Source organism: Ranitomeya imitator, chromosome 6 (assembly GCF_032444005.1).
Source record: "Ranitomeya imitator isolate aRanImi1 chromosome 6, aRanImi1.pri, whole genome shotgun sequence".
In the NCBI taxonomy this organism is placed as follows: domain Eukaryota; kingdom Metazoa; phylum Chordata; class Amphibia; order Anura; family Dendrobatidae; genus Ranitomeya; species Ranitomeya imitator.
Window position 1 is genome coordinate 416,792,189 of NC_091287.1, and position 26,974 is coordinate 416,819,162.

The window sequence follows — 26,974 nt, forward strand, 5'->3', positions numbered from 1 at the left end:
CCCTGTCTCTCAAAAAATGTCCGTCATCTGGGTTGTGTGTGACCGCTTTTCTAAGATGGTTCATCTGGTACCCTTGCCTAAGTTACCTTCCTCCTCTGAGTTGGTCCCTCTGTTTTTTCAGAACGTGGTTCGTTTGCATGGGATTCCGGAGAACATCGTTTCTGACAGGGGATCCCAGTTTGTGTCTAGATTTTGGCGGACGTTCTGTGCTAAGATGGGCATTGATTTGTCCTTTTCGTCTGCATTCCATCCTCAGACGAATGGCCAGACGGAACGAACTAATCAGACCTTGGAAACTTATTTAAGGTGTTTTGTTTCTGCTGATCAAGATGACTGGGTTACCTTTTTGCCGCTTGCCGAATTTGCCCTTAATAATCGGGCTAGTTCTGCTACCTTGGTTTCTCCTTTCTTTTGTAATTCGGGGTTTCATCCTCGTTTTTCCTCTGGTCAGGTGGAGCCTTCTGATTGTCCTGGAGTGGACATGGTGGTGGATAGGTTGCATCAGATTTGGAGTCATGTGGTGGACAATTTGAAGTTGTCCCAGGAGAGGGCTCAGCAGTTTGCTAATCGCCGTCGCCGCGTGGGTCCTCGACTTCATGTTGGGGACTTGGTGTGGTTGTCTTCTCGTTTTGTTCCTATGAAGGTCTCTTCTCCTAAGTTCAAGCCTCGGTTCATCGGTCCCTATAGGATCTTGGAAATTCTTAACCCTGTGTCGTTTCGTTTGGATCTCCCGGCATCGTTTGCTATTCATAATGTGTTCCATCGGTCGTTGTTGCGGAGGTATGAGGTACCTGTTGTTCCTTCGCTTGAACCTCCTGCTCCGGTGCTGGTGGAGGGAGAATTGGAGTATGTTGTGGAGAAGATCTTGGATTCTCGTGTTTCCAGACGGAAACTCCAATATTTGGTCAAGTGGAAGGGTTATGGTCAGGAGGATAATTCTTGGGTGGTTGCCTCTGATGTTCATGCTGATGATTTGGTCCGTGCATTTCATAGGGCTCATCCTGGTCGCCCTGGTGGTTCTCGTGAGGGTTCGGTGACCCCTCCTCAAGGGGGGGGTACTGTTGTGGATTCTGTTTTTGGGCTCCCTCTGGTGGTTACAGATGGTACTGGGTGACTTGTGTTTTCTGCGGTCTCTGGTGTCCACCTGTTCTATCAGGATATGGGAGTTTCCTATTTAACCTGGCTTTCTTGTCATTTCCTCGCCGGCTATCAATGTAATCAGTGTGTCTTGTTACCTCTGCTTCCGCTTCTGTAATCTTCAGGACAAGCTAAGTTTTTGATTTTCCTGTTCCACGTTTTGCTTAATTTTTGTCTTAGTCCAGCTTGCAGATATGTGATTCTTTTTTGCTGGTTGCTCTAGTGGGCTGATATTACTCCTCATGTTCCATGAGTTGGCACATGAGTTCAAGTAATTTCAGGATGGTTTTTTGTAGGGTTTTTCGCTGACCGCGCAGTTCACTTTTGTATCCTCTGCTATCTAGTTTTAGCGGGCCTCATTTTGCTGAATCTGTTTTCATAACTACGTATGTGCTTTCCTCTCATTTCACCGTCATTACATGTGGGGAGCTGCTATTTCTGTGGGGCGTTTCTCTGGAGGCAAGAGAGGTCTGTGTTTCTTCTAATAGGGGAAGTTAGTCCTTCGGCTGGCGCGAGACGTCTAGGAATCATCGTAGGCACGTTCCCCGGCTACAGCTAGTTGTGTGTTAGGTTCAGGATCGCGGTCAGCTCAGTTTCCATCACCCTAGAGCTTGTTTTGTTTTTTGTGCTTGTCCTTTTGTGATCCCCTGCCATTGGGATCATGACACGTGGCGTCATGGGTCGGGAAGGGGTTAATGTGGTTACCTATTTAGGTACACCACTGTTTGTAGTATTATCTGTAAATAAACTTTGATACTGTTTTCGTTAAATTGAATCCCAGTATCTCTGGGAAAAAGCCGAAGACTGGCGAGTGCAGTGAATACTGCCGGAAGTTAATGAGCGGCCCCAGAAGCTGATGCGGCCGGGAGACAGAGGGACGGGAGGACGCGTCGCTGGACAGGTAAGTATAATTATAATGTTTATTATTAATTTTATGCTTTGTTCTACAGGCCCTGGACCCGAACTGTAACATGGATTTCCATGGAAACCCGTGTTCGGGACCTTGTGACCGAACACTATGTGTTCGGTAGGAGGCCAGAGCTTTACAGTTCTGGTTCGCCCATCACTACTGCTTGCCGGCATTATCAATTCCTTGGATATCTTTTTTTTTCTTTTTCCTGTTTTGTACAGTTAAACTACCTTTTCCTGTAGATCCATTGACAGTTCTTTTGCTTTCCCCATGACTCACAATCCAGAAACGTCAGTGGCTGGATGAAAGATGCAAGAGTCTGTCTGGATCCCATAAACTCACTCAGCTTTTATGCACACACTCTGATTACAAGCAAACAGGTCACAGGTGAAGATGTTACCTTTAGTAGCCATTCAAACGCACGTGTGTCAACATCTGTGCATGTTTTCAGGCCAAAATCACCAGGGTATGTGAATTTTTGATCAGGGTCATTTGGATGTTTTGGGCTGTCATTATGATTTAAAAAAAGAGAAAACACAGTAGTTTGACAATAAATAGCTTCACCCAACCACTAACCATGAGTGGAGAAAAAGTTTTGGTGTTATCATTTGCAGTGCCCCAGAGATCTGGTCGTTGCAGTATGACACTCTGCCGCTAAGGGGAGTGATGGTACGTCTGATGGCACTGAAGGAATTCTACTGACCAGGTATCACCAGCACACATTACACTTCACACTCCGGCCACTAGGGGGAGAAAAAGGCTTTATTTATTGGGCCACTCCTCACACTGGTAAAACTAGAGGTTGGATAGGAAGTTAGTCAGAAGCTGACTGGGTTGGATTCAGGCAACATCCCGTGGCAGGGGGTGTTGCAGGGAGAAGATTCAGGGGGGTGCCTGTCAGGCGTGGGAACCTGGCAGGTACCTAGAGAACAGAACGTTATGGAACCGCGCCTGCACTACCTTGCGGCGGTATCCTAAGAAAGAGACACGAAGCGAAGGATATTGTGGAACAGTGAGAAACGAGACCAAGCACAAAGGAGAGCCAGTAGGAATCATGCCCCGAGAACGGCAACATCCTACTGAGGCGCGTAGCTGGTGGCTGGAACACCGAGGAAGTAACTGACTCCATGCCTTACTTCAAACTCCGCAGGACAGTTAATTATAGGTTGGCTGTCTACCTTAAATTTCCTACGAAGACATAGGGGGCAACGCATGGAGAGGGGCGTCTCTAGGGTCCTAGAAGAGCTCCGAGCCTTCCCGTCATACGGGTGCGTCCTAGCCATAACATACCTGGGGGACGAGAAACTAGTAACATCTGTAACGAAATAGAAAGAAAGAGAAAGAACTAGAAAGAACGAACGAACGAACTAGAACAGAAGTTGTGAGGACTATACAGAATGCTCAGCAGGGTAGCACTACAACACACAGGCGCTATTGGTAGGCAACGATTTCCACCTGTAAAGGGAACTCTGGATGTGCCATCGGACCGGCCGGTCTCAGACAGCCCTGTTAACGGTGCTCTGGATTGCGGATCCTGAAGTCTTCAGTAAAGAGGTAAAGAGACTGCAACCTTGTGTCCTCGTTATTGTCTGCACCTCACACCATCGCCATCTACATCACTGGGAAGCCCTGGGGACATACTTCACCTGTGGGAAGGTATACCATCTAGCTGCCATTCCATCACCCCAGCGGACCCCAAGCAGCGTCGGTCATCCTGACCGAACACCACAGGTGGCGTCACGAAACCTTGACAGACTCCTATCACCTTTTATTAGATGCCCCTTAGCAGGGTCACGGACCGGGTCCAGCCACCGTGACAACCCCAGAACTGAGACAGAAAGGACCGGTACCGAGTAACCTGTGGCCCTGTGTCTGGGGGTGCTCCACATTCATATTCTATGAAAAAAGTCAAGAAAGCAAAAATTATATTCAATTTTTCACCGTTTCATTATATTTGTAAATGTGTTGCTCAATTAATGTCTGATGTCATTATTTGGGTTCTGGTTTGTGCTTTAAAACTGGATGGCTGACATGCACCGCATTTTACGATTAAGATGTTGCGGTAGAAACGCCACAACGGATATTTGTTGCCACTCAGGCACACACATTGTATTTTTTTTCCTGACTGATTTGGAAAACTGCTGCGTTTTTGCAAATACAGAGGTAGCAAATCCGAGTCTGTCAGTGTTCAACTGGGTCCAAGCACTCACTGACACAAGTAAGAATGCAACACATTTTTGATACAGTTCAGCTAAATTAAAAGTAATGCTGCTATAAAAATCTGTTAATATCAGCAGGTCCATTAAAAATTGCAATGAATCAGAGAAATCTCATGAGGTTAAAGGGGTTGTCTGATCTAAAATGAAAAGTATGCAGTCACTCTGGGTGAGGCTATACCCACCGGACAGCTTCTGCCCCACGAGTATGTAAAACTCATACATACCCTCCGGTCCCGGCTCAGAAACAGGTGAATCCTCACAGAGCACAGTGCATGCGTTGGGGGGATTCACAAGTCACACAGAGTGACGGCAGACTTTTCATTTTAGACTGGACATCTCCGATAGATAGATAGATAGATATAGATAGATAGATTACAGATGTCTAGTATCCATATCTGTAGAGTTAAGTTACCTCGTCTTGTTGGGAATTTAAGAGCTGTAGCTTCATGTGCTTCATATAGGCCATTGTAATTGGCATATTATAGTCGATCATGCTGGTTACCAGTGTGGGTGGTTTGCCATTATCTGTAGAAAAATAAATTGAAGCGTTGGTAATCCATGCATTTATTACAACTCATAATCACATATTTTTTACTTTTCATTGTATTTATTTTCAGACTGTTGATACAGACTGTCACACAATAATATCCATAGTTTCTATCAAGTCAATAGGGACTTACGGTATGTTCACACGTGGCGTTTTTGCTGCCTATTTTACGCAGTGTAATTAGTGTATAAAGTACACAGTGTCTCACAGTATAAGCATAATTACTGAAATTTCTGAAATCTCATGCACCTGCTGCATATTTTTACAGTGCGAATTTTGAGAACTGCTGCATTTCTGCCAGGACGCAGCATGCTAACTCTTTCAGAATTTTTGCAGCGCTTTAAAATGAATCATGGAAAAACGCATCTGAAAAGGCGACAAAAATGCAGGTCTTTTACACAGCGTTTTTGGTGCAGAATAAAACCCAGCAAAATTGCAAACTGTGAACTGTGCCCTACTTGGGACTTGGTTACTATTTTACCCCATTTGCTTGGTTACTGTGTGACAGTCGCACATGTCAGTAGTATCTGTGACTCTTCTATGAGTCAATGCTTAGCATTGATTGTAGCTGTCAGGTGATGATGGTTACTGCAGACTGAACTCTACAAAAATCTGTGCGTAGTCGCCATCGAGAAAAGCTGGAGAAAAGTCAAACCCCATTATAGAGTCCTCCGTGCTTTGGTTACTTGAAAGAGTCAGTACTGTCAAGTAAACTTTGCTCCTTGTCTCCTACCACCCCTCCATGTCTACCCCAATATAAGTTAAGTATACAGATACAGTATATTATGCATCCTGACAATGACGTTATTATATATTGGGTTCTTTTCTTTACCTTTGTGTTCACCTCCATCTGGATTTAAGTGCATTCTTTTCTGACACTCGGAGCAGCTCATTAGGAATCTTGTCACTGCTTCCCTGGGAAGGAAGGCATATGTCTCCGAAATCTAAAATTAATAAAACAGCCACCATGTAACATCAAGCTCCACATTAAGCGAAAATGACAAAATCTGTTTCAATAGAAAGGAGTAACAAGATTATGTATTTTATACAAGAGAAGCATTTTCCATGAAAAGCGTAAAATTCTAATACCAGTTAACATGCAACGTGGCCAGAAGGACGTGGACACCACTCCTACTTCATGCTTTGACCACATGGCATTGGTGCCACATTCATTGCCACGTGGTGCCTAATCAATCATACAGCACAGGATCTTCATATTGATGATACAGAGTACCACTATTCATAGAAATTAGTTTGTGCCACGTAGGAGCAGCCCAGCGGTGGTAAAATAATGTAAAATATCTATCATTTATCCAAGGTCAGTCTCGGCACAAGCTCACAGAACGGGCAGCCAGGTGCAGAACCGATATTAAAACAGCCCTTCATAAGAAGATTGGAGACTGAGTTTCCATGGTAAGTGGCACACAAGCCAGAAGTCATCACCTCACAATGGCAACAATCTGAAGAGTGGATTATGCAAACCTCCATTGGGACTGATGTAATGGATCATTCTCCACCATCTAGTAACCTGTGCTAGGTTTGGAGGATGTAGCTATGGAAGTTTTATATGACAAAGAAGAGAAGGCAGCACTCACCGATCCTTAAAATGGGTTGTCCTTTATTCAGTCACATAATAAAACCTTCATGGCTTGGGGGAGTGTGAAGATAGGAGTGTGCAGGCTCTGATGACGGCCGTTTCACGCTGGTATAACGCTTCTACGGGTCACACCCCCCCGAGCCATGAAAGTTTTATTATGTAACTAAATAAAGGACAAACCATTTTAAGGATCGGTAAGTGCTGCCTTCTCTTCTTTAGTATAGAAAAATAGGAGACAAAAAAGCGCAAATAGGGTCTTATCCCCAGGATTGCTTCTAATCAATTGTGAGAGAACTGCTCACCTGGTGGTACACAGTACAGGCGTGTAGTTTGTCAGCTGCTGCAGAACCACAGGTCGGCGCTGCGACCTCTCAGAACCGTTAAACTAGATGAAATGTGGATTAAATCCGCACTGCTGCGACAAATAATGGATCCAGATATAATTGTACGGTGTTCGGGTGGTTTATTCAACGCATTTCGAAGCTCATGGTTTCTTCTTCAGGAAGTTTCAACAAAAAGATATCAATTGTGTGGAAACTTCCTGAAGAAGAAGCCATGAGCTTCGAAACGCGTTGAATAAACCACCCGAACACCTTACAATTATATCTGGATCCATTATTTGTCGCAGCAGCGCGGATTTAATCCACATTTCATCTAGTTTAGCCTTCTCTTCTTTGTCATATGGACTGCATTTCAATGTTTTTTCAGGGGAGCACCCGAGATCTGGAGGCTAAGCCTCAATGAGCACACCACATGTGCTTTGATCCAGTGCTGTCTACTATTTATCTTTTGACAGATGCTATGGAAGTTTTAGCTGTTTTAGCAGGTTTTTAGGAGGAGGAATGCCATTTTAGAGCTGTTCTGCAGCATTTGAGCCCCTTATTTCCTGTTAAAGAAATTTTCCAGTTAAATAAAAAGTTACTTGAATGTGCTTCAAACTGAAAATAATTTACCTTACTAATATACTGTGTTTTATGAAAATTTCACCGATGGCCCAATTTTCTAATCAGTCTCCAGTCTCCAATTCACTTATTTACTTATTTTTACTCACTTATGTAGCGCCATTAATTCCCCATCACCTTACACACATTATCAGCACTGTCCCCATTAGGGCTCACAATCTAAATTCCCTATCAAAATGTCTTTGGAATGTGGGAGGAAAGCGGAGAACACGGAGGAAACCTACGCAAGCACGGGGAGAACATACAAACTCCTTGCAGATGTTGTCCTTGGTGGGATTTGAACCCAGGACTCCATCTCTGCAAGGCTGCAGTGCTAACCATTGAGTCACCGTGCTTCCCGCTCTAATACTAGCAAGCCAGAGGAAGGGTGAGACTCTGTAATTTTGCACCGTTATGGTTATTTTGCCAGGACCATTGTATATGGTGTAGCGTGTTTTGTGGTTCAATAAAGTATTGCCACACTGTTTTTATCCTCACCCTGTATTGTCTGAGTAGTAATATGCCAACGGTAAAAGGAGAGTGGGTTTTCCAGGGGAAGAGCCCTGGTTCATGCAATTTCGGGTCAGCAGACTAGAGCATCCACTGACTCCCTGTGTCTCCACACAGCCTCGATCAAGTTCCAAAGAAATTCAAGCTGTCCTGCAGGTGCATCAGTGTCAGCGCGAACTTTCTTTAACAATGATATGTTCATGCACATTACTATTCCTTTTGAGACGGTTGATTTTGACATGTTCAGCACTTTATTCAAATACAAGATATATAATTTGTAGTTGAGTTGCCAGGGATCCAGAATTCAGAGCCTCTAATACAAATTTCTGAATGAAATTATTGAAAATATGAATCAGGTTGGTTCAAGGTGATTTGTTTGCCAAACACTAACCTGTAGTCTTCCAGAGTAATTTAGAGTGATTTACTGCACAATGCTACTTTGCTGAATTCTTTAATTAAGACTGGTCATGGAGATGACATTGGCTGAGGTGAAAATAACAAGTTATGTTATGAATGTCGATACACATTAAAAGCATCACAATTCAAAATATCGATAAAGTATTTTCAAAATTTAAATAAACAGAAACATTAAAGGGGTTGGCATCTTTATCTTAATTTTTACAAATATTTTGATGACATTATTTTACTAATATATAAGTATTACAGATTCTCCTTCTGCTCTTGTAAGTGCCACCTTACTCACAGAGAGAGATGTGCGAATCCGAAAATAAAGGTCGGCGCCTATACCGAACACCTAATGTTCGGGCACGGACACTGGACACAGACTTCATCAGGAAGTCTGTGTTACTGGTCAGGTCCGGCTGCCCGAAAACCGGGTGTTTGTCATGTTGTCATGTGCATGACAGCATGGCAAACACCGCTTCTGATCGGTGGTGAAATCATCCCCAACAGTCAGAGGGCCGCGGTTCCCACGCTGTCAACAGATATAAAGTTTACCTCCGGCCACTGGTGTCAGCGGATGGGACTACAGCGCCCATCATCCGACACCTGCTGCTGCTAATAACAGCGAGAGCAGGAGCGGCTGATGGGTATGGGTTACCCTGTATTTTTGATAACCAGCCAGACAAAACTTACAGCTGGGGCTGCAACCCTCAGCTGTCACCTTCAGCAAGGCTGGTTATCGAGGGGTCCCCACGGTGTATTTTTTCATTATTTAAATACATAATTTTAAAACATGGCATGGGGTCCCCCCATTTTTCACAACCAGCCTTGCTAAAGCAGACAGCTGGGGGATGGTATTATCAGACTGGTAAGGGGCCATGGATATTGCCCCCAGCCTAAAAATAGCCACCTGCAGCTGCCCAGAAAAGGCACATCTATTAGATGAGCCAATTCCGGTGTTTTGCCTGGCTCTTCCCACTTGCCCTGTAGCGGTGGCAAGTGGGGTTAATATTTGTGGAGTTGATGTCACCTTTGTATTGTCAGGTGACATCAAGACCACGGCTTAGGCTACTTTCACACTGGCTTTTTTTTTAATACGTTGCAATGGGTCGTTTAGGGGAAAAAACGCATCCTGCAAAGTTGTTTGCAGGATGCGTTTTTGCCCCATAGAGTTACATTACCGACACATTGCGACGTATTGACACACGTCGCAACCGTCTTGCGACGGTTGCGCCGTGTTGTGGCGGACCGCCGGGAGCAAAAAACGTTAAATGTAACGTTTTTTGCAGCCGACGGACCGCTTTTTCCGACCGCGCATGCGCGGCCGGAACTCCGCCCCCACCTCCCCGCACCTGACAATGGGGCAGCGGATGCGCCGGAGAAATGCATCCGCTGCACCCGTTGTGCGGCACAACAAACGCTAGCGTCGGAATCTCGGCCCGACGCAATGCGACAGGCCGAATCCGACGCTAGTGTGAAAGTAGTCTTAGGCTACTTTCACACTAGCATTGTTTGGCATACTTCGCAATGCGTCGTTTTGGAAAAAAAAACGCATCCTGCAAATGTGCCCGCAGGATGCGTTTTTTCTCCATAGACTTGCATTAGAGACGCATTGCGACGTATTGCCACACATCGCATCCGTCGCACAACGTGTTTTGGCGGACAGTCGGCACAAAAAAAGTTACATGTAACTTTTTGTGCATCGAGTCCGCCATTTCCGACCGCGCATGTGTGGCTGGAACTCCGCCCCCTCCTCCCCAGACATTACAGTGGGGCAGCGGATGCTTTGAAATACTGCATCCACTGCCCCCGTTGTGCTACATCAATCACACTGTCCGTCGGTACGTCGGGCCGACGCATGGCGACGGCCTCGTACCGACCCAAGTGTGAAAGTAGCCTAAGTAATAGAAAAGCATCTATTAGACACATATCCACTACTAATCCTATACTTATATGGTAAATAAAGACACAGCAAGAATAAATAAAGCGCTGTTGACATGATGTCAGCGCTGCATACAATAACAACAGACACTGGAGACTCGGAACTAAACAAAGGGAAAAATTGCAAATAACAAAAAGGATGACCTAAAATAGAATGATTATCTACTCATAACCTTTCTTGAATTGCATTAAATGGATATTCCGGTAATAACAGGTCACCACTATTGGGACTGAACTGGTGAGATGGATTCATAAAACCACAGGTCAGGATGGACACACTGACCAAAGGCAATGGCACAGTGGGTTGGGTTCTTCTAATGACATGCAGCACAAAGAGGGCCTGGACAATGGCTATGTTGGAAGCCGCAGAGCCAGGCAAGTAAATGTAAGTAGTGGAAACTGCAGGAATTTGAAAGATGATAGCAACATAATAGGAAGTCTCTAAGAAGCAATTCATAATGATTATAACAACTGATTGATTAATCTGCAGGTTTGTGAAGTAGTAGAAGCTGGTAGTAGGAAGCACAGGAATCTGCAAAGATGACTGCAGCATATAATGAACAGTCTCTAAGAAGTGCTTAATGCTTACAGCAAACAATAGGTAAATCAGCAGGTAGTAAATGATGGGCTATATTTATTCAACAGAGCAGTTGAAGCAGATTATAAAACCCACAAGAGTCTGGGAAAATTACAGCAACACAAAAATCTGTAAGGTGGCAAACTCCAAAGCAATTGGATCTGAACAAACTACTGACTCAATACTCGGACACAGAGGTGTGTCTAAGTGGGCCACACAAGACCTTGGGAATTTATGTTATTAAGGAACACCTCGCCACTTGGAAGAACCAGTGTGAAGCACCACAGAGGGTTGTAACCATAGAAGGCAGCAGAGCCCTTCACAGATGATGAGGAAGGTGCATAACAGTAGAACTTCTTTTCGAGCCCCTCCAAGAAGAAGTAAGTAACAGAAGAAAGAACATTGTTTTGAAGGAAATTTCTTAAACAAGACTGGAGAATTAATATCCTTTTTGCGTACTGCATTCCATCAAATCTATCAAGTAGAAAGATTTTCCATGTATTTTTTATACAGTACAGAATTTGGTTGATCTCGTACTCACTGTCTGGATCAGAGGTAGAAACAGGAACTGAGTTGACTGTATATGAGAATTTGTTGAGGACCAGAAGACAACGTAAGGAGATATAAAAGGCATTATGAATTTTTAATGTGGGAGACAAATTTAGTCACTGAACAATTTGGAATAGGCAGATCAACTTGGGAGTCATTTTTTGCAACAAGACTCTAATTGTATATTTCCTGAAAACATGACCTGTTTGTGGCTATTGAGGACTGCAGTTGGGAAACACAGACCTAGATGGTAGTGAACCTTTGTGCCTCAAGATGATTGGCAACAAAGTCCAAATAAATCTCAGCCCAGGGATCTACAGGTATAGGAAAGGCTGAGGAGGGCTGAGGGGTGCATAAAGTGAGGGGTTGAAATGCGCACTCTGAGGGCAAGATGCAACAAATTCTTTAACAACTTGCTTCCTTTGGGGTCAACAGTAAAAATTAGATAAGTGTTTTTGCAATTTGTTTAACTCATGCATGACTGAAGAGAAGAATAGGCCCAAGATAAGACTTTCCGGTGTAGTGCTTTTGAGACAAGAGATCATCCTATAGGTGAAGAATTGAATGCAGGAGATGGTAGAAAGGATATGTTCAGGTTCAATTGCATTTGACAGATCACCTTTAGAGTATCAAAGCAACTGGATAGGGCGTCGCCCCTGCATTTTTTCTCAGAAGGAAAGTAGATGAAGATGAAGTCAAATCCTGAGAAAATGAGGTTTGAGGGGATTCAGTCTATAGGCTGACTGAACATATTCCAGATTTTTGTGGTCAGCATAAATGGTCACTGGGATCTTAGCTCCTTCAAGTAGAGGTAACCATTCTTCAAGAGCTAATTTTATGGCTAAGATTTGGTGGTCATGGTCACTAATGAAATAATTCTGTTCTGTTGGGAAAAAAATCTTGGGAGAAGAATTTGCAGGAGATCTCTTTTATATGTATAAATACATGTGTGGTCAATAAAAAGTACTGGGACATTAACAGCTTTTAAAAAAATGTCTGCAAGCTTTTCTCACAATAAATGGTGTTGTGGATTATAAAAACCTAGCTATAGAAAATGTATAACTGTGAGAAAGGTTGAATTTGATGGACCCAAGTCTCTTTTTAACATGTATAACTAGGTAACTATGTTCATGCAGGTTTAATTTGGTGAAGATGGTAGCGCCTATTATCTTGTCAAACAATTCAGAGATGATAGCAAAAGTTCTTTAGCATGATTTTATTCAAACCCCGTAAATTTATGCATGGTCTGTGAAACCTGTCTTTCTTTTTTACGAAGAAGCCTGCACTGGATGCAGATGAACATTTTTGGATAGACCCCTTTCCACATTTTCTTTAATGTAGGTGGACAACACTTCAGTCTCAGGGAGAGATAGAGGATACATTTTTCCTCTGGGTGTTTTAGAACCTAAAAGAAGGGGAATGGCATAGTCAAACAGCCAATGTGGCGGTAGTGACATATGCAATGTCATTTTAAGAATCAGACAACTCGGAAGCAATATAAGCAGAGCATAATTTCAGAGGAGGTGGTTGAGGTAGAGCTTTGAGGCAATTACAAAAGCAAAATGATCTCCCCTGGGCAATCTGTCAGACAACCAAGGAATGCTTGGAGCATGTAGCCTTAGCTACGGAATTGCAAAAGCAAAGATGCTCCCGAAAGAGTCAAAACTAAAAAACAAAATGTCTACAACGTGTAGTGCTCCAGTTTGAAGAGTCACTTTTTCAGTCCAAAATTGTATTCAACCACAAGGAATTGTGGAGCTATTTTCGAATATTAGCTTCAGGAACGACTTCTAAGAAACAAAAGGGATTTTAAGCATTTTGGCCAAGGAAAAGTCAAAATTCTCTGCAGCTCTGGAATCAATGAAAGCTTGTCCTGTGAACACAGCGTAACTCAATGATGTAGACATAGGCATGACCAGTAATAACTGCTAGATTGGTGGGTGTCCAACTGCTGACACCTCAACAAATGCCACAATGAGGGTTATATATCTTACAATCGAGTTCAATGGCCATAGGACAGCCTCAGATAACTAGACTACAGCTATCAGCTTACGGAGACTGAAAAATACAGAAGGGCTCATGTGTCACTAAGTCTAGTCACACTCAGAATTTATGATTTCTGTTCTTGAGTTTGGTGGGTGTCCTCACCAACTAGTAAAAAGGAATATTTTTAAAAGTGTACATTGATTAACATGAGAATTTCTGAGCTAAAAATGAGCTAAGCCCACCGGCATCAGGGGCTTATCTACAGCATTCTGTAATGCGGTAGATAAGCCCCCGACGTATCCTGAAAGATGAGAAAAAGAGGTTAGATTATACTCACCCAGGTGCGGTCCCGCTGCGGTCCGGACCGATGGGCATCACGGTCAGGCGGCTCCCATCTTCTTACGATGACGTCCTTTTCTTGTCTTCATGCTGCGGCTCCGGCGCAGGTGTACTTTGCCTTGTTGAGGGCAGAGCAAAGTACTGCAGTGAGCAGGTGCCAGGCCTCTCTGACCTTTCCCGGCGCCTGCGCACTGCAGTACTTTGCTCTGCCCTCAACAGGTCTGGACCGTGACCGCGACACCCATCGGACCGGACCGCAGCGGGACTGCCCCTGGGTGAGTGTAATCTAACCTCTTTTTCTCATCTTTCAGGATACATCGGGGGCTTATCTACAGCATTACAGAATGCTGTAGATAAGCCCCTGATGCTGGTGGGCTTAGCTCATCTTCGATTTTGGGGGTGACAGGTTCCCTTTAAATGGCATTCATTACAGCCGTCCAGTATAAAAAAAATGAATAAGTTAAACAAATATTTTTAACATGAAAATCTGTGGTTGACAGATGACTGACAGATGGCATTGATTGAAGCATATGGTAAACAAATAAGCTGATGATACTTAAAGGGGTTGTTTCTTGAAGACAACCCCTGCCCATATGTCTGATTAGAGGGGGTCTCAAGTTCCAGACCATTGCTGCGGTCTAGTCCAGTGGACCATGCCATTTTTGGATTTGAGCAGTTCTTGTATTTTCCTTGTATTTAATTTCCTTTCTTCCCTCATGACGCCAGTCATGACAAAATATGTCAAGGGGCATACTGACAGTGCACTCTGTTGCTTGCTCGTTACTACTTATGTGAGGTGGCGAGAGAGAGAACTCTCATTGTGCACATCGAACAGTGCACATCGTGCAGGGACTGAAATGAAGCTCACCGATGACGCTTTGTTTCAGGGAGGGGGTAGACGCTGTAGCAGTGACTGCAGCCATTCGTCCTAATAATACTTTGATTAAGTATCCCAGCACGCACTGGGATTCTCAAACGAAGCGTCATCAAAAAAATAAGTAAAAAAAAAATAAGAAATTAGCCTAGCTAGGAAAGGATAGGGAATATTTTTTAAGCATATTAATTAAATAGTTTAGATTATAACTTTAAGTACGTAGATAGGGACTTAGAATGAAAATTATTTTAGATTTCAGACCACCCCATTAAGATGTAGTTTAAACTAGCATAGATAGAATATGGTTTTGCCAAATGGCAATTTGTTTAAAGCACTTATATACTGTACAGTATATTAATCCCTTTCTGGATAATAGGCAATATTTTGTATTTTGTGAATCAGGGATCAGCTGATATCCACAACGGCAGAATTTAGAAATGAATTGAGATACAGTATGTATATACCTTTAAATGGAACCACAAAATAAGACAAGTGTTTAGCAAAAGGCTTCGATTGTATCTGTCACTCTTAACCTTGAATGAGAGCAAAACGAAACAAGCTGTCGTCAGAATGAAACACAAAGTGATTTTTCTGAACATTCCGGATGTTAGTACATTAGATTATGGTCGCATGCCAATCTTGTAGACCAGCATACCACAAAGTTTTCGTCTAATCAGCATTAGCGCAGCACTGATTTACCTTGACCTGCTTAATTCTGTTCAACCAAAGCATTTTAAAAACTTTTACATGTTTTCACACACTTTGTCAACTTAAAAACTGCAGTCATACGTATGTTCCCATGTGCTGCTCACTTTCCTTATACAGAGTTAATTGCTAACCTGTGCAGCCACATAAGAATTTTCAGTAACTCTGGGTCAGAGGTCACATAGCTGTTAAAATGACATACATACAGATAAAAGGGGTATTTTCAAGTTGTCTCTTAAGCAGCTCATAGTTTTGCCGTCTCCTTACCTCCTGGTTGCTTAGGGGTGGGCACTCATTGAGGGACAGTTCTGGTGAGTAGTTTAATTCTGCTACTACACAGTCTGTCATTGTTTACACTGTTTACCACTATAATTAAATAAAGGGATAACTTAGCATTTCAACAAGCACAAGTCTCATGAAAATTGACACAGATTTAAGAGAGTTGCTCGGATAGCTGCTCTATGTGTAAAGATATTGTTATCCTACAGGTCTCATAAGACCCTTTTCAGGAACTGAGATGGAGGTGAATCTCCGAATCTGCTGTATAGAAATCAAAAGGCTTTGAAACCTGACTAAGATGTTAGGAGTTAACTCCTTTCCTGGAATTTAACTGCTGCACACACATGGTCAGGCTCATGTGGCCAAGGTCTTTGGAAAACAGCTGTACACTATGCAAGATAAAAGCTCTCACAGAAGAAGAATGACAGAAGATAGAAAAGGTACGTAAATTACTTATTTTCAAGCTGTCTAAGAAAAGATATTTAATAATAAGAGAATACCATTTAAGAGAGGTAATAATTAAGAAACAAATTCAGTGGGATAGCCATGTTATGGTATGGCCTCATCAAAGCCTAAATGTTTTTTTTTCTTCGTATGCTAGAGGTTTGAGTAATTCTTAAAAATAATGGACCCAAAAAAAGTAGTTATTCGTAGAAATTATCAGTCATCACAGTTGTAGACCAAGACATGAGTAATTCTTGTCAGTAAGATGCACCAAATTCATTAAAGGGTTATTCCCATTCCTGTCTTACAATGCTGAGACTGGAATATCTGCATCTAGAATTGGGGACACGAAACAGCCGAGCAAAGCTGCACTATGCTGCTTATAAGATTCACATAAAAATTACTGGGAAGTATAAAAACAAACTGTGAGCAGAATTTACCGGTAACTACTATTCTTATAGGTCATAGGTCTAAAACTTGGCTGGGTAAATGGACTGCACATAGAAAAAGTTTTTTATACAACCTTGTGATATTTTTTAGCATTCTCGGCATGATATGTAAACTGCAAAAGTCCCTGAAAGGAGGGGGGAGAAGCTGATTCAGGAGTTGAAGAGGGGAATGATAAAAGAGATTTCCTGCTTCCACATATAGCGAAGAAAAGAGAAGAATTTACTGGGTAGAAAAGCAAAATGAGCAATTGTACGTACTCAGTGCTGTATAATATGATGATTGCAAAATATTAAAAACTTTAATGGGAGAAGTTCTTAATAATAAAAGTTGTTTTGTTCCCCGGTAATTAATCTACAGAAATATAAAAACAACCGCATGTACTGCACAGATGTTTAATTCTACAGTAATAATAATATAGTAACATATCAACATATAATATACACCAAATTAAGTGATCAGAAAGTAAGTGAAATACTGAATCCATTATCTGTTGGCGGTTATTGGACATAAAGCATCACATAGTAGATTAGCAGTAGTGATTGAGATGGACACATTTTAATTATCATAATCTCATGACCACAGGCCACACTTTACATTCATATGAATGTGCTGTGGAGAAACCACACTGCCCAATGAATTTCTGAATAATGAAGATGATTTTCAGAAAGTAATTCCAGCGAGGACAGAAAAACAATGGCTAGATTAGTGAGGGTGCAATGGAACATAAAGTCCCCAAAAACATGTGAACTGTTTCTATACAACATACAGGATAGGATAAAAGTAACAATTAATATTTCAGGATCTGGATGATTCCTATCTGCTGAGGTTTCAGATATGAGGAGACTTCTGTTAGTGCCGAGTTTTATTTTTTTTACTTTTGATTAATGTTACTTCTTAAAGTTTGATATTGACTGCATGAGTAAGTGGCTCTTTAATGTATATTTTAATTGGTTATATATTTAATTCTCCTGATCATTCTGAATAAACTTTGAAATATATTGGGACAACACAATCTACAGATCACTGGAGTGTTCAGAAACACAAAATCCATTCATCTATTTTTGCCAACTTGAAGGCTGCCCCAACTACTAGAGTACCTTCCCTGTAATGCCCCTATCAGTCTGGCAATACAGTACATGCCAATAGGCTCATACAACTGTACTAGCCAGAAAAAAATAAACATTTTACAAAAAATGCCCATAAAGCACATCCAATAATTTTTGTATTTAGGATTTCCAGATTAGTACCTGAACTAGGTCATTTTCACTGGCAGTGGCACTATAGTACCTAATTAGTAGTGTCAGCGGCCAGAGTAACAAATTGTAACAAATGTACCAAGAGAACAAGTCAATTTTACTGACACAGCTGTTACTACAAAAATAACAATGCTTATAATAAATGTATCAGCCTAAGTAAAATGTCATCCACCACCTACGGAACCTTAAAGGGGTTGTCCACTACTAGGACAACCCCTTCTTGATCTAAATGTTTTGCCCCAATAAAATAAGAAAGCTTATACTCACCTCCCGTGCCGGTGCCATTTCAGCGATGTCAGCACTTTCCGTGTTCCTGGGGCTTTCAGGTGGTTGTAAGACACATGATGCCCGCTGCCCAATCAGCCCTGGTGTCACTGTCCCCGCCTTTGGAGGTTTTGAACATGAAGCGTAAGTCTAGGCTGCAACTGATCTTATGATGTTCAATGTGTCTGAAGGCGGGGATAGTGAATCCAGTGCTGATTGGGCGTCAGGCTCACATGTCACAACCATCGCATGAGAGCTCCAAGACCGCGAGTGCCGACACCTGTAGAATGGCGCCTGCACAGGAGGAGAGTATAATCTTATTTGTTTTATTGAGGCCAAGCATTTAGATCAAGAAAGGGTTGTCCTAGTAGTGGACAGCCCTTTAGCAGCGTCAGCTACAGTGCTTCTGTATGTCTGCAATGGCACACATAGAATAGTGTCCGTTGGAGTAACCTATAATAGTGGAAGCCACAGTACCTCTGCAATATTCCTGCGCACAGTGTCCATATGATACTCGCATTTACCTCTGACACATTGTACTGTGCTTCTCTCTTAGCTTTGACACGTTAGCAGCTGCATGGAACTATCCGTACCGAGAGGTCTGCCAGTGGACGGATCTATGGCAGATGGTCCGTACCATGACTGTGTGGATGTGTAAACTTCTAGGTTAGTAAGGAATTTCTGAGAAATACAGAATTGCCTTGATAAATCCAAGATACTTGAGAACAGGTATATCATTTTTTCAAGCAAGGAACTGTTCAAAAGAGGCCATGAGCTGCGCACAACCAAAATGCCAGATTACGGCCACAATTGACCTATCCTTAAGTTTTCTCTATAGTTTATCCTTCATTTACAGGTTTCAGGATTAAATTATGTAGCAGCCTGATGTCATATAATATTCAATCATTTCTACAGATTGAAATCGATTTGAGGATTTTTTTTTTAGAAACGTATTTATCTGTGTAAATTGAAACGTTCGCACAAAGGGTTTAATCTCTTCAAGTATTTATGTGTGATGTGACCACACAGAGAAAAACCTGACAAGAATATCAGAGCCTAGAAAAGAAGTTACTGGCTTAATAGATCATACGGGAGAGTAATGAATACACATTAGTGAGATTAGGAAAGCAAAACGTTAGGTTTCTCTTGGGACACAGAATTGATCAAGTCTGAAGCATATGTCTTTCCATGAAAGTAGCAAAACTCCTAATGAAAACATGATGGCTGAAGTCAAATCAACTGTCAACGGAAGACTGAAGAATGAACAATGGAAGAGCTCACTATAGGGAGTGCAAAATACACCTGAAGTACTGCCTCTAACACAAGAGTGTCTACTACTGTACGTGTATAAGCATGATTATTGTATAGTGTCAATGGAATACTAAAAATGAACAATGGAAGCACTCACTATAGGGAGTGCAAAATACACCTGAAGTACTGCCTCTAACACAAGAGTGTCTACTACTGTACGTGTATAAGCATGATTATTGTATAGTGTCAATGGAATACTAAAAATGAACAATGGAAGCACTCACTATAAGGAGTGCAAAATACACCTGACGTACTGCCTCTAACAGAAGAGTGTCTACACTAATCATGCTTATAAATCTACAGTAGTATAGTGTCAATGGAAGACTGAAGAATGAACAATGGAAGCACTCACTATAAGGAGTAAAAAATACACCTGACGTACTGCCTCTAACAGAAGAGTGTCTACACTAATCATGCTTATAAATCTACAGTAGTATAGTGTCAATGGAAGACTGAAGAATGAACAATGGAAGTGCTCACTATAGGGAGTGCAAAACACACCTGACGCACTGCCTCTAACACAAGAGTGTCTACTACTGTACGTGTATAAGCATGATTATTGTATAGTGTCAATGAAAGACTAAAAATGAACAATGGAAGCACTCACTATAAGGAGTGCAAAATACACCTGACGTACTGCCTCTAACAGAAGAGTGTCTACACTAATCATGCTTATAAATCTACAGTAGTATAGTGTCAATGAAAGACTAAAAATGAACAATGGAAGCACTCACTATAAGGAGTGCAAAATACACCTGACGTACTGCCTCTAACAGAAGAGTGTCTACACTAATCATGCTTATAAATCTACAGTAGTATAGTGTCAATGGAAGACTGAAGAATGAACAATGGAAGCGCTCACTATAGGGAGTGCAAAATACACCTGACGCACTGCCTCTAACACAAGAGTGTCTACTACTGTACGTGTATAAGCATGATTATTGTATAGTGTCAATGAAAGACTAAAAATGAACAATGGAAGCACTCACTATAAGGAGGGCAAAATACACCTTACGTACTGCCTCTAACAGAAGAGTGTCTACACTAATCATGCTTATACACCTACAGTAGTATAGTGTCAATGGAAGACTGAAGAATGAACAATGGAAGCACTCACTATAGGGAGTGCAAAATACTCCTGACGTACTGCCTCTAACAGAAGAGTGTCTACACTAACCATGCTTATACACCTTCAGCAGTATAGAGTCAATGGAAGACTAAAAATTAACAATGCAAGCACTCACTATAAGGAGTGAAAAATACACCTGACTTACCGTCTCGAACACAAGAGTATAATAATAAGAATAATCTTTATTTTTTACATAGCGCTAACATATTCCGCAGCGCTTTTACAGTTTGCACACATTATCTACACCAATCACGCTTATACACCTGGTATAGTGTCAACGGAAGACTGAAGAACGAACAGTGGGAGCGCTCACTGTAGGGATGCAACAAAAATCGAACTTACATCCTTGTACACAAGAGTGTCTACACCAATCGCGCTTATACACCTGGCATAGTGTCAACAGAAGACTGAAGAATAAAAAATAGCAGCGATCACTACAGGGAATGCAAAAAATGCCTACACCAACCATGCTTATGCACCTTGTATAGTGTCAAAGGAAGAATGAAGAATCACAAAAGGAGTGCAAAATACATCTAACTAAAGGTCTGTTTACAAGGATCGACTGACGACATGATATTACAGCAGATCAGTAAACTTTTAGCAATTGAGGGTTGTCTAAATGCCTGTTTATACAGGCAGACCAAAGCAAATGATGCGCACTATGAAAGCTATACTAGATCGCTCAGTGCGCATAGGCGATGATACACTGACAAAAAAGATTATTTTTTTGTAGTATAAAAAATTCATAACTGTTTTCACGGCAGGATAATCATGAAACAAGCATTTTTTAACAACAACCGTTTGCAATAATCTTGCAATATAAATGACCCTTTATAGCCTCATACACAAGAGTGACCACACCAACCATGCTTCTACACCTAGTGTAATGTCAACCGAGGACTGAAGAATGAACCATGCAAGAGTACGCAATTAGGATGACAAAATACATTTACCTTACAGCCTAGTAGACAAGAGTGAGTAGACTAACCAACCAGGCACAACAAATATAGTGTCAATAGAAAGCTGAATAAAGAGCAATGGAAAAGAGCACAATAGGGGGTGAAAATTAAACCTAACTTATGCCCTAATAGACAAGAATGACTACACTAACCATGCACATACACCTAGTATAGAGTCAGTGGAAAACTGGAGAATGAACATTTGAAGTGCGCACAATGACTTTAATGGTGGACGCCGTACACTTCCCGGATGGCAGTTCTACAATGTAGTTCACTTCACTCTCCAATTGTTCACCTCTTGTCATAAGAGTACATGTTTTTATTAAATGATTACACCACATTAGAGGCTTCTGCTGGCAGTTGTTACCACATTTCTACACAAATATGCACATTTGGTTTGTACAAATGTGGATATTATTTGATTAGAATGGATTGAAATTAGCCACAGGCAGATGCATGAGCTGCAAAGTATCTCTAAGGCAAAAATATGTCCAGAAAAGACAGAAAAAGCGTCTATATTTGCAGGATACGTGGTGTCTATTACTAAAAGTAATCAAACATGCAGGATGTTGACTTTTAATACAATCATTCGGTAATGTTCATTTATTAATGGTGGATTTTTTACTACATTCCATAATTTTTTTGCAATTTTATTTTTTTTAAGCTTAAAGGTCCATTTATACTGAATGATTATCGGGAATGAGAATTCCCAGGAATAATTGTCTCACAATAATCGGGCAAGGCTGCCAATCACCCGATGAACAATCATACTTTATCGGGTGCAATTCAATTTTGGGTTGCACAGAAGATCATCGGCACGGGCAGCACATCATCTTATGTAAACAAGACCTGCGCTGTAGGGAACAATGGCAGCTTGTGCACACTACTCAATTACAGATCATTCAGTAAGCAACTGAAGCCTGATTGACTTGTGTAAACAGGCTAGTAAACGACAGTCGACAGGCAAGCATAATGCTGGTCAGTGTTCATGCAGTGGAAACGCACCCTGACTGTGGCAAGCTAAAGTCAGAAGTCAGCCAGACAGTTTATCAGGGTCACTTCCATAACTGTATAGCCCCTGCAGTGCAAATATCTTCCCACTAAACCACTCCGGAATTTTCTAAGATACTTTGGGGGAATGCTTGGCAGACAGTTCAAGGACGAGTTCTGTATTAAACACTTTGGGAGGGTCAATGTTTGGAAACATTGGGCTGATAGAACATGTAATGGGAAAAAATGTGCAGTACTAGAAAAGTGTTGTGTACTAAGGCTACTTTCACACTTGCGGTTTGTGCTGTACGTCGTTGTGCAGCAAAATGACGCATCGACGGACGTCATGAAAATAGGGAAAAACGTGTGTGACGCATCCAGTGTAACGACGGATGCGTCGTCCACAAATTCCGGGAATTAAATGCCCGGGGACGAGAGAGAGATTTTTTCTCACCGGATTTGAAAATCCTTCCGGGCATGCTCAGAGGGGAAACTCGTGATACGTCGCTGGATTCCTGTGTGTGACGGTCAGCAACAGATCCTGCGTCCATAGACTTCCATTATAGCCGACGACGGGCAGCGCAGGATGCGTCGCTGACCGATTTTCCGACGTGCAGACAAAACGTTCCTCTGAACGTTTTCTCCGCACGACGGACCGCTATTTCCCGACGGATCCAGTGCACGACGGATGAAACGGATGGCATCCGTTACAATCCGTCGCTAATACAAGTCTATGGGAAAATGCAGGATCCTGCAAATTTTTTTGCAGGATCCTGCATTCTCAAAAATCAACGGATTGTGACGGAAGCTGAAAAACGCAAGTGTGAAAGCAGCGTTAGTATGCAACATTTAAAGCAAACTTTTATGTAATATTGTTACTTTTGTAAAATACTCTGAATGTCATCTGTGAATACTGCATCTTAAAAGGGAACCTGTCACCCCCAAAATCGATGGTGAGGTAAGCTCACCGTCATCAGGGGCTTATCTACAGCATTCTGTAATGCTGTAGATAAGCCCCCGATGTAACCTGAAAGAGGAGAAAAAGAGGTTAGATTATACTCACCCAGGGGCGGTCCCGCTGCGGTCTGGTCAAATGGGTGTCTCAGGTCCGCTCCGGCGCCTCCTATCTTCATTCCATGATGTCCTCTTCTGGTCTTCACGCCGCAGCTCTGGCGCAGGCGTACTTTGTCTGCCCTGTTGAGGGCAGAGCAAAGTATTGCAGTGCGCAGGCGCCAGGCCTCTCTGACCTTTCCGGCGCCTGCGCACTGCAGTACGTTCCTCTGCCCTCAACAGGGCAAAGTATGCCTGCACCGGAGCCGCGGCGTGAAGACCAGAAGAGGACATCATGGAATGAAGATGGGAGGCGCCAGAGCGGACCTGAGACACCCATTTGACCAGACCGCAGCGGGACCGCCCCTGGTATAATCTAACTTGTTTTTCTCCTCTTTCAAGTTATATTGGAGGCTTATCTACAGCATTACAGAATGCTGTAGATAAGCCCCTGATGACGGTGAGCTTACATCACCATCAATTTTGGGGGTGACAGGTTCCCTTTAATGTAGCGTATACACTATGACATCAAGGTGCAGGAGAAAGAGGCTAAACATTAACATCCGATGTTACACTCATCCAGAATAGTTACTCAAATAAAGAGAATCTGTTTGTTTAATGTCTCCTATATAATCGCAGCATTATGGCACACCTATCCTAATTGTTTGGAAATTCATCAAACGTTATTTGCTTTGAAAAGAAAACACTTAGGGAGGGTTTCTTAAATTAAAAAATATTCAGCTCAATTTATAAAAATGTATACTGTAGTTTTAAAAGGTATCTGTCAGTAGGATCAAGCTTGCTGAGCCATCTATATGGACACGTAGGTCATAGGAAGCTGAAAAAATGATACCTTGATATCTGTTACTGAATGTCTTATGCAAGATAATATCTTAACATGTTAATGAGCTGTTTAGAACTATGGGATGGACATAAACTTTATGAAAATCTGCCTCTAGAGCTTGTTTTAAATGAAAGAGGGCGAAGCTAGTAAAAACTGATACTTTGCTGTTCTACTATGAGATCAGAGCTAAGGCTACGTTCAGACTAGCGTTGTGCTAGTGAGCGTCGGGTTTGCGTTGGACGACGCAGCGGCGACGCACGCGTCATGCGCCCCTATGTTTAACATGGGGGACGCATGCGTTTTTGCTTGTTGCGTTTTGCGACACATGCGTCTTTTTTGCCGCAAGCGTCGGACCAAGAAAACGCAACAAGTTGCATTTTTCTTGCGTCCGATTTTCGGCAAAAAACGACGCACGTGTCGCAAAATGCAGCGTTTTTGCGTGCGTTTTGCCGCGTTTTTCGGTGCGTTGTGCGTTGCGTCGCCGACGCAGCGGCGCACAACGCTAGTCTGAACGTAGCCTTACACAGCACAGCAGAGGTAACAATGTAATGACACAAAGTAACTGCTTTAGCTTCCATCTCCCAGGCAGCCAGTGTGTGTAAGGAAGAGATTGCAATGAGACAGCTGTACTGTGTTGGTTATAATCAGGCACAGCTCTGCAGCAGAGCAGCCAGCACTATATGAGGACAAGTGCTGCTGGAAATGTTTGGAATGAGACAAAGGTCACTTCTGCTGTGCTGTGTTAGCTCTAACGTCACTGCAGTGCTGTGTGATTATGATAGTAAAGTGTCAGTCATTATATGTCTCACACTGGTAATGCCCCCCATCATTTAAAATAACCTCTGGAGGCAGATTTTCATGCAGATCAGTGTCCGACGATAACCTGGAAAAGCTCATTTACATATAATAAAAATTTGGATTTCTCTGGAATAAGACAATCAGATCGCAGATATCAAGGTATTATTTTATTAAACGTTCTATGATCTACATACCTTAGGAAGGTTGATCCTAGTGACAGATGGGTCAAGATGTTCTTTTATGTTCTTGTGGTTATTATACTGTATTACAGCTACTGATCCGAACACCTAGTATCCAAAGTGACACTGAAAATGTCTCACAATAGTCATATACAGTATATAGAAGTAAAAACAAGCACTAAGAAGAAGTGTATTCAACAAACACAATGTACAGGTTTATCATCATTATTTTCCCTATACACTACGAGCTTATACATCAATAGATAATATATTTTACACCAGAGTTTAGAGTTAAGGTACCGTCACATTAAGCGACGCTGCAGCGATCTAGACAACGATCCCGATCGCTGCAGCGTCGCTGTGTGGTCGCTGGAGAGCTGTCACACATACAGCTCTCCAGCGACAAACGATGCCGGTCCCCTGGTAACCAGGGTAAACATCGGGTTACTAAGCGCAGGGCCGCGCTTAGTAACCCGATATTTACCCTGGTTACCAGCGTAAACGTAAAAAAAAAAAACACTACATACTTACATTCCGGTGTCAGTCCTCCGGCGCTGTGCTTCTCTGCACTGTCAGCGCCGGCCAGCCGTAAAGCAGAGCGGTGATGTCACCGCTGTGCTTTACGGCTGGCCGGCGCTCACAGCCAGTGCAGGAAAGCACAGCGCCGGGGGACAGACACCGGAATGTAAGTATGTAGTGTTTTTTTTTTTTTACGTTTACGCTGGTAACCAGGGTAAACATTGGGTTACTAAGCGCGGCCCTGCACTAAGTAACCCGATGTTTACCCTGGTTACCAGTGAAGACATCGCTGAATCGGCGTCACACACGCCGATTCAGTGATGTCTGCGGGAGATCTAGCGACGAAATAAAGTGCTGGACTTTCTGCTCCGACCAACGATGGCACAGCAGGATCCTGATCGCTGCTGCCTGTCAAACTCAACGATATCGCTAGCCAGGACGCTGCAACGTCACGGATCGCTAGCGATATCGTTCAGTGTGAAGGTACCTTTACTTGGGTTCACCAAATAGAATTATTTTATAGGCCTCTGTCCATCCATTCAGGACATGTTTGTCCACTTATAAATTTATTGTAATCTTTGTTGTTATTGTAAGCTACTGTCATTTCTAACGCTGACGGCTATGTGTGAATTAAATAGACCCCAGTGGAAAGGGATTGACTTTAAAGGGGCCTGTCATCTTGATCTTTGGGACCCTGTTTTATTAGAGCCCACTATTATGTCTGTGCCTATAACCACTTAAAGACGCTTGGTGCTCTGCTGTGCCGACCTTAACCTATCTGATGGATACAGTTCAATTTCACTTTTAGCAATTATGCATCTAAAGGGAAAGAGTCATTAATTTCCCCCTATTGTCATGTTAGGGTTCAAATCTTTACTGAAATATTGTAAAATCCTAATGTCATTTATTAAGTCCTCTATAATTATGTCATTTTTAATGGCACAGTAACAGTTACAAACAGAAAGGTATTATATTTAGCAAATTAAAAGCTTTTTTCCCTCTTTCCTTTTTTGGAAAGTGGGCTCAAGCTGTGATAAAAGTAATGTAGCTTTGTAAGTGCAAATGAATGTTGATAGTCAATTTGTTTAATTTTATACTGATATAAAGCTCCACTGTCCCTGATATCAGCCTTTGCAATTGTGTATGTGACAACAAATGAGAAATTATGGTAATACTATTCACTCTGCACCTAACAAATCATTGTGTTGAATATTTAAAGCTTTGAAATCACAGAACTGAGACCTAAGCTGCCAGTAATGACAGGGCAG

At 42.2% G+C, this 26,974-nt stretch overlaps 1 protein-coding gene across 5 annotated transcripts in view; it reads right to left on the minus strand.

Annotated features, from left to right (window-relative positions):
- NOL4 (nucleolar protein 4) overlaps positions 1–26,974 on the minus strand; it is a 456,659-nt gene that overhangs the window by 170,811 nt on the left and 258,874 nt on the right. For all 5 annotated transcript variants that reach the window (XM_069731269.1, XM_069731271.1, XM_069731270.1 and 2 more), the window contains exons 3-4: positions 5,646–5,757; positions 4,679–4,791 (exon numbers count right to left, since the gene is read on the minus strand). In XM_069731269.1, coding sequence (XP_069587370.1) covers positions 4,679–4,791; positions 5,646–5,757 — 225 coding nt within the window. The remainder of the gene's footprint in view (positions 1–4,678; positions 4,792–5,645; positions 5,758–26,974) is intronic.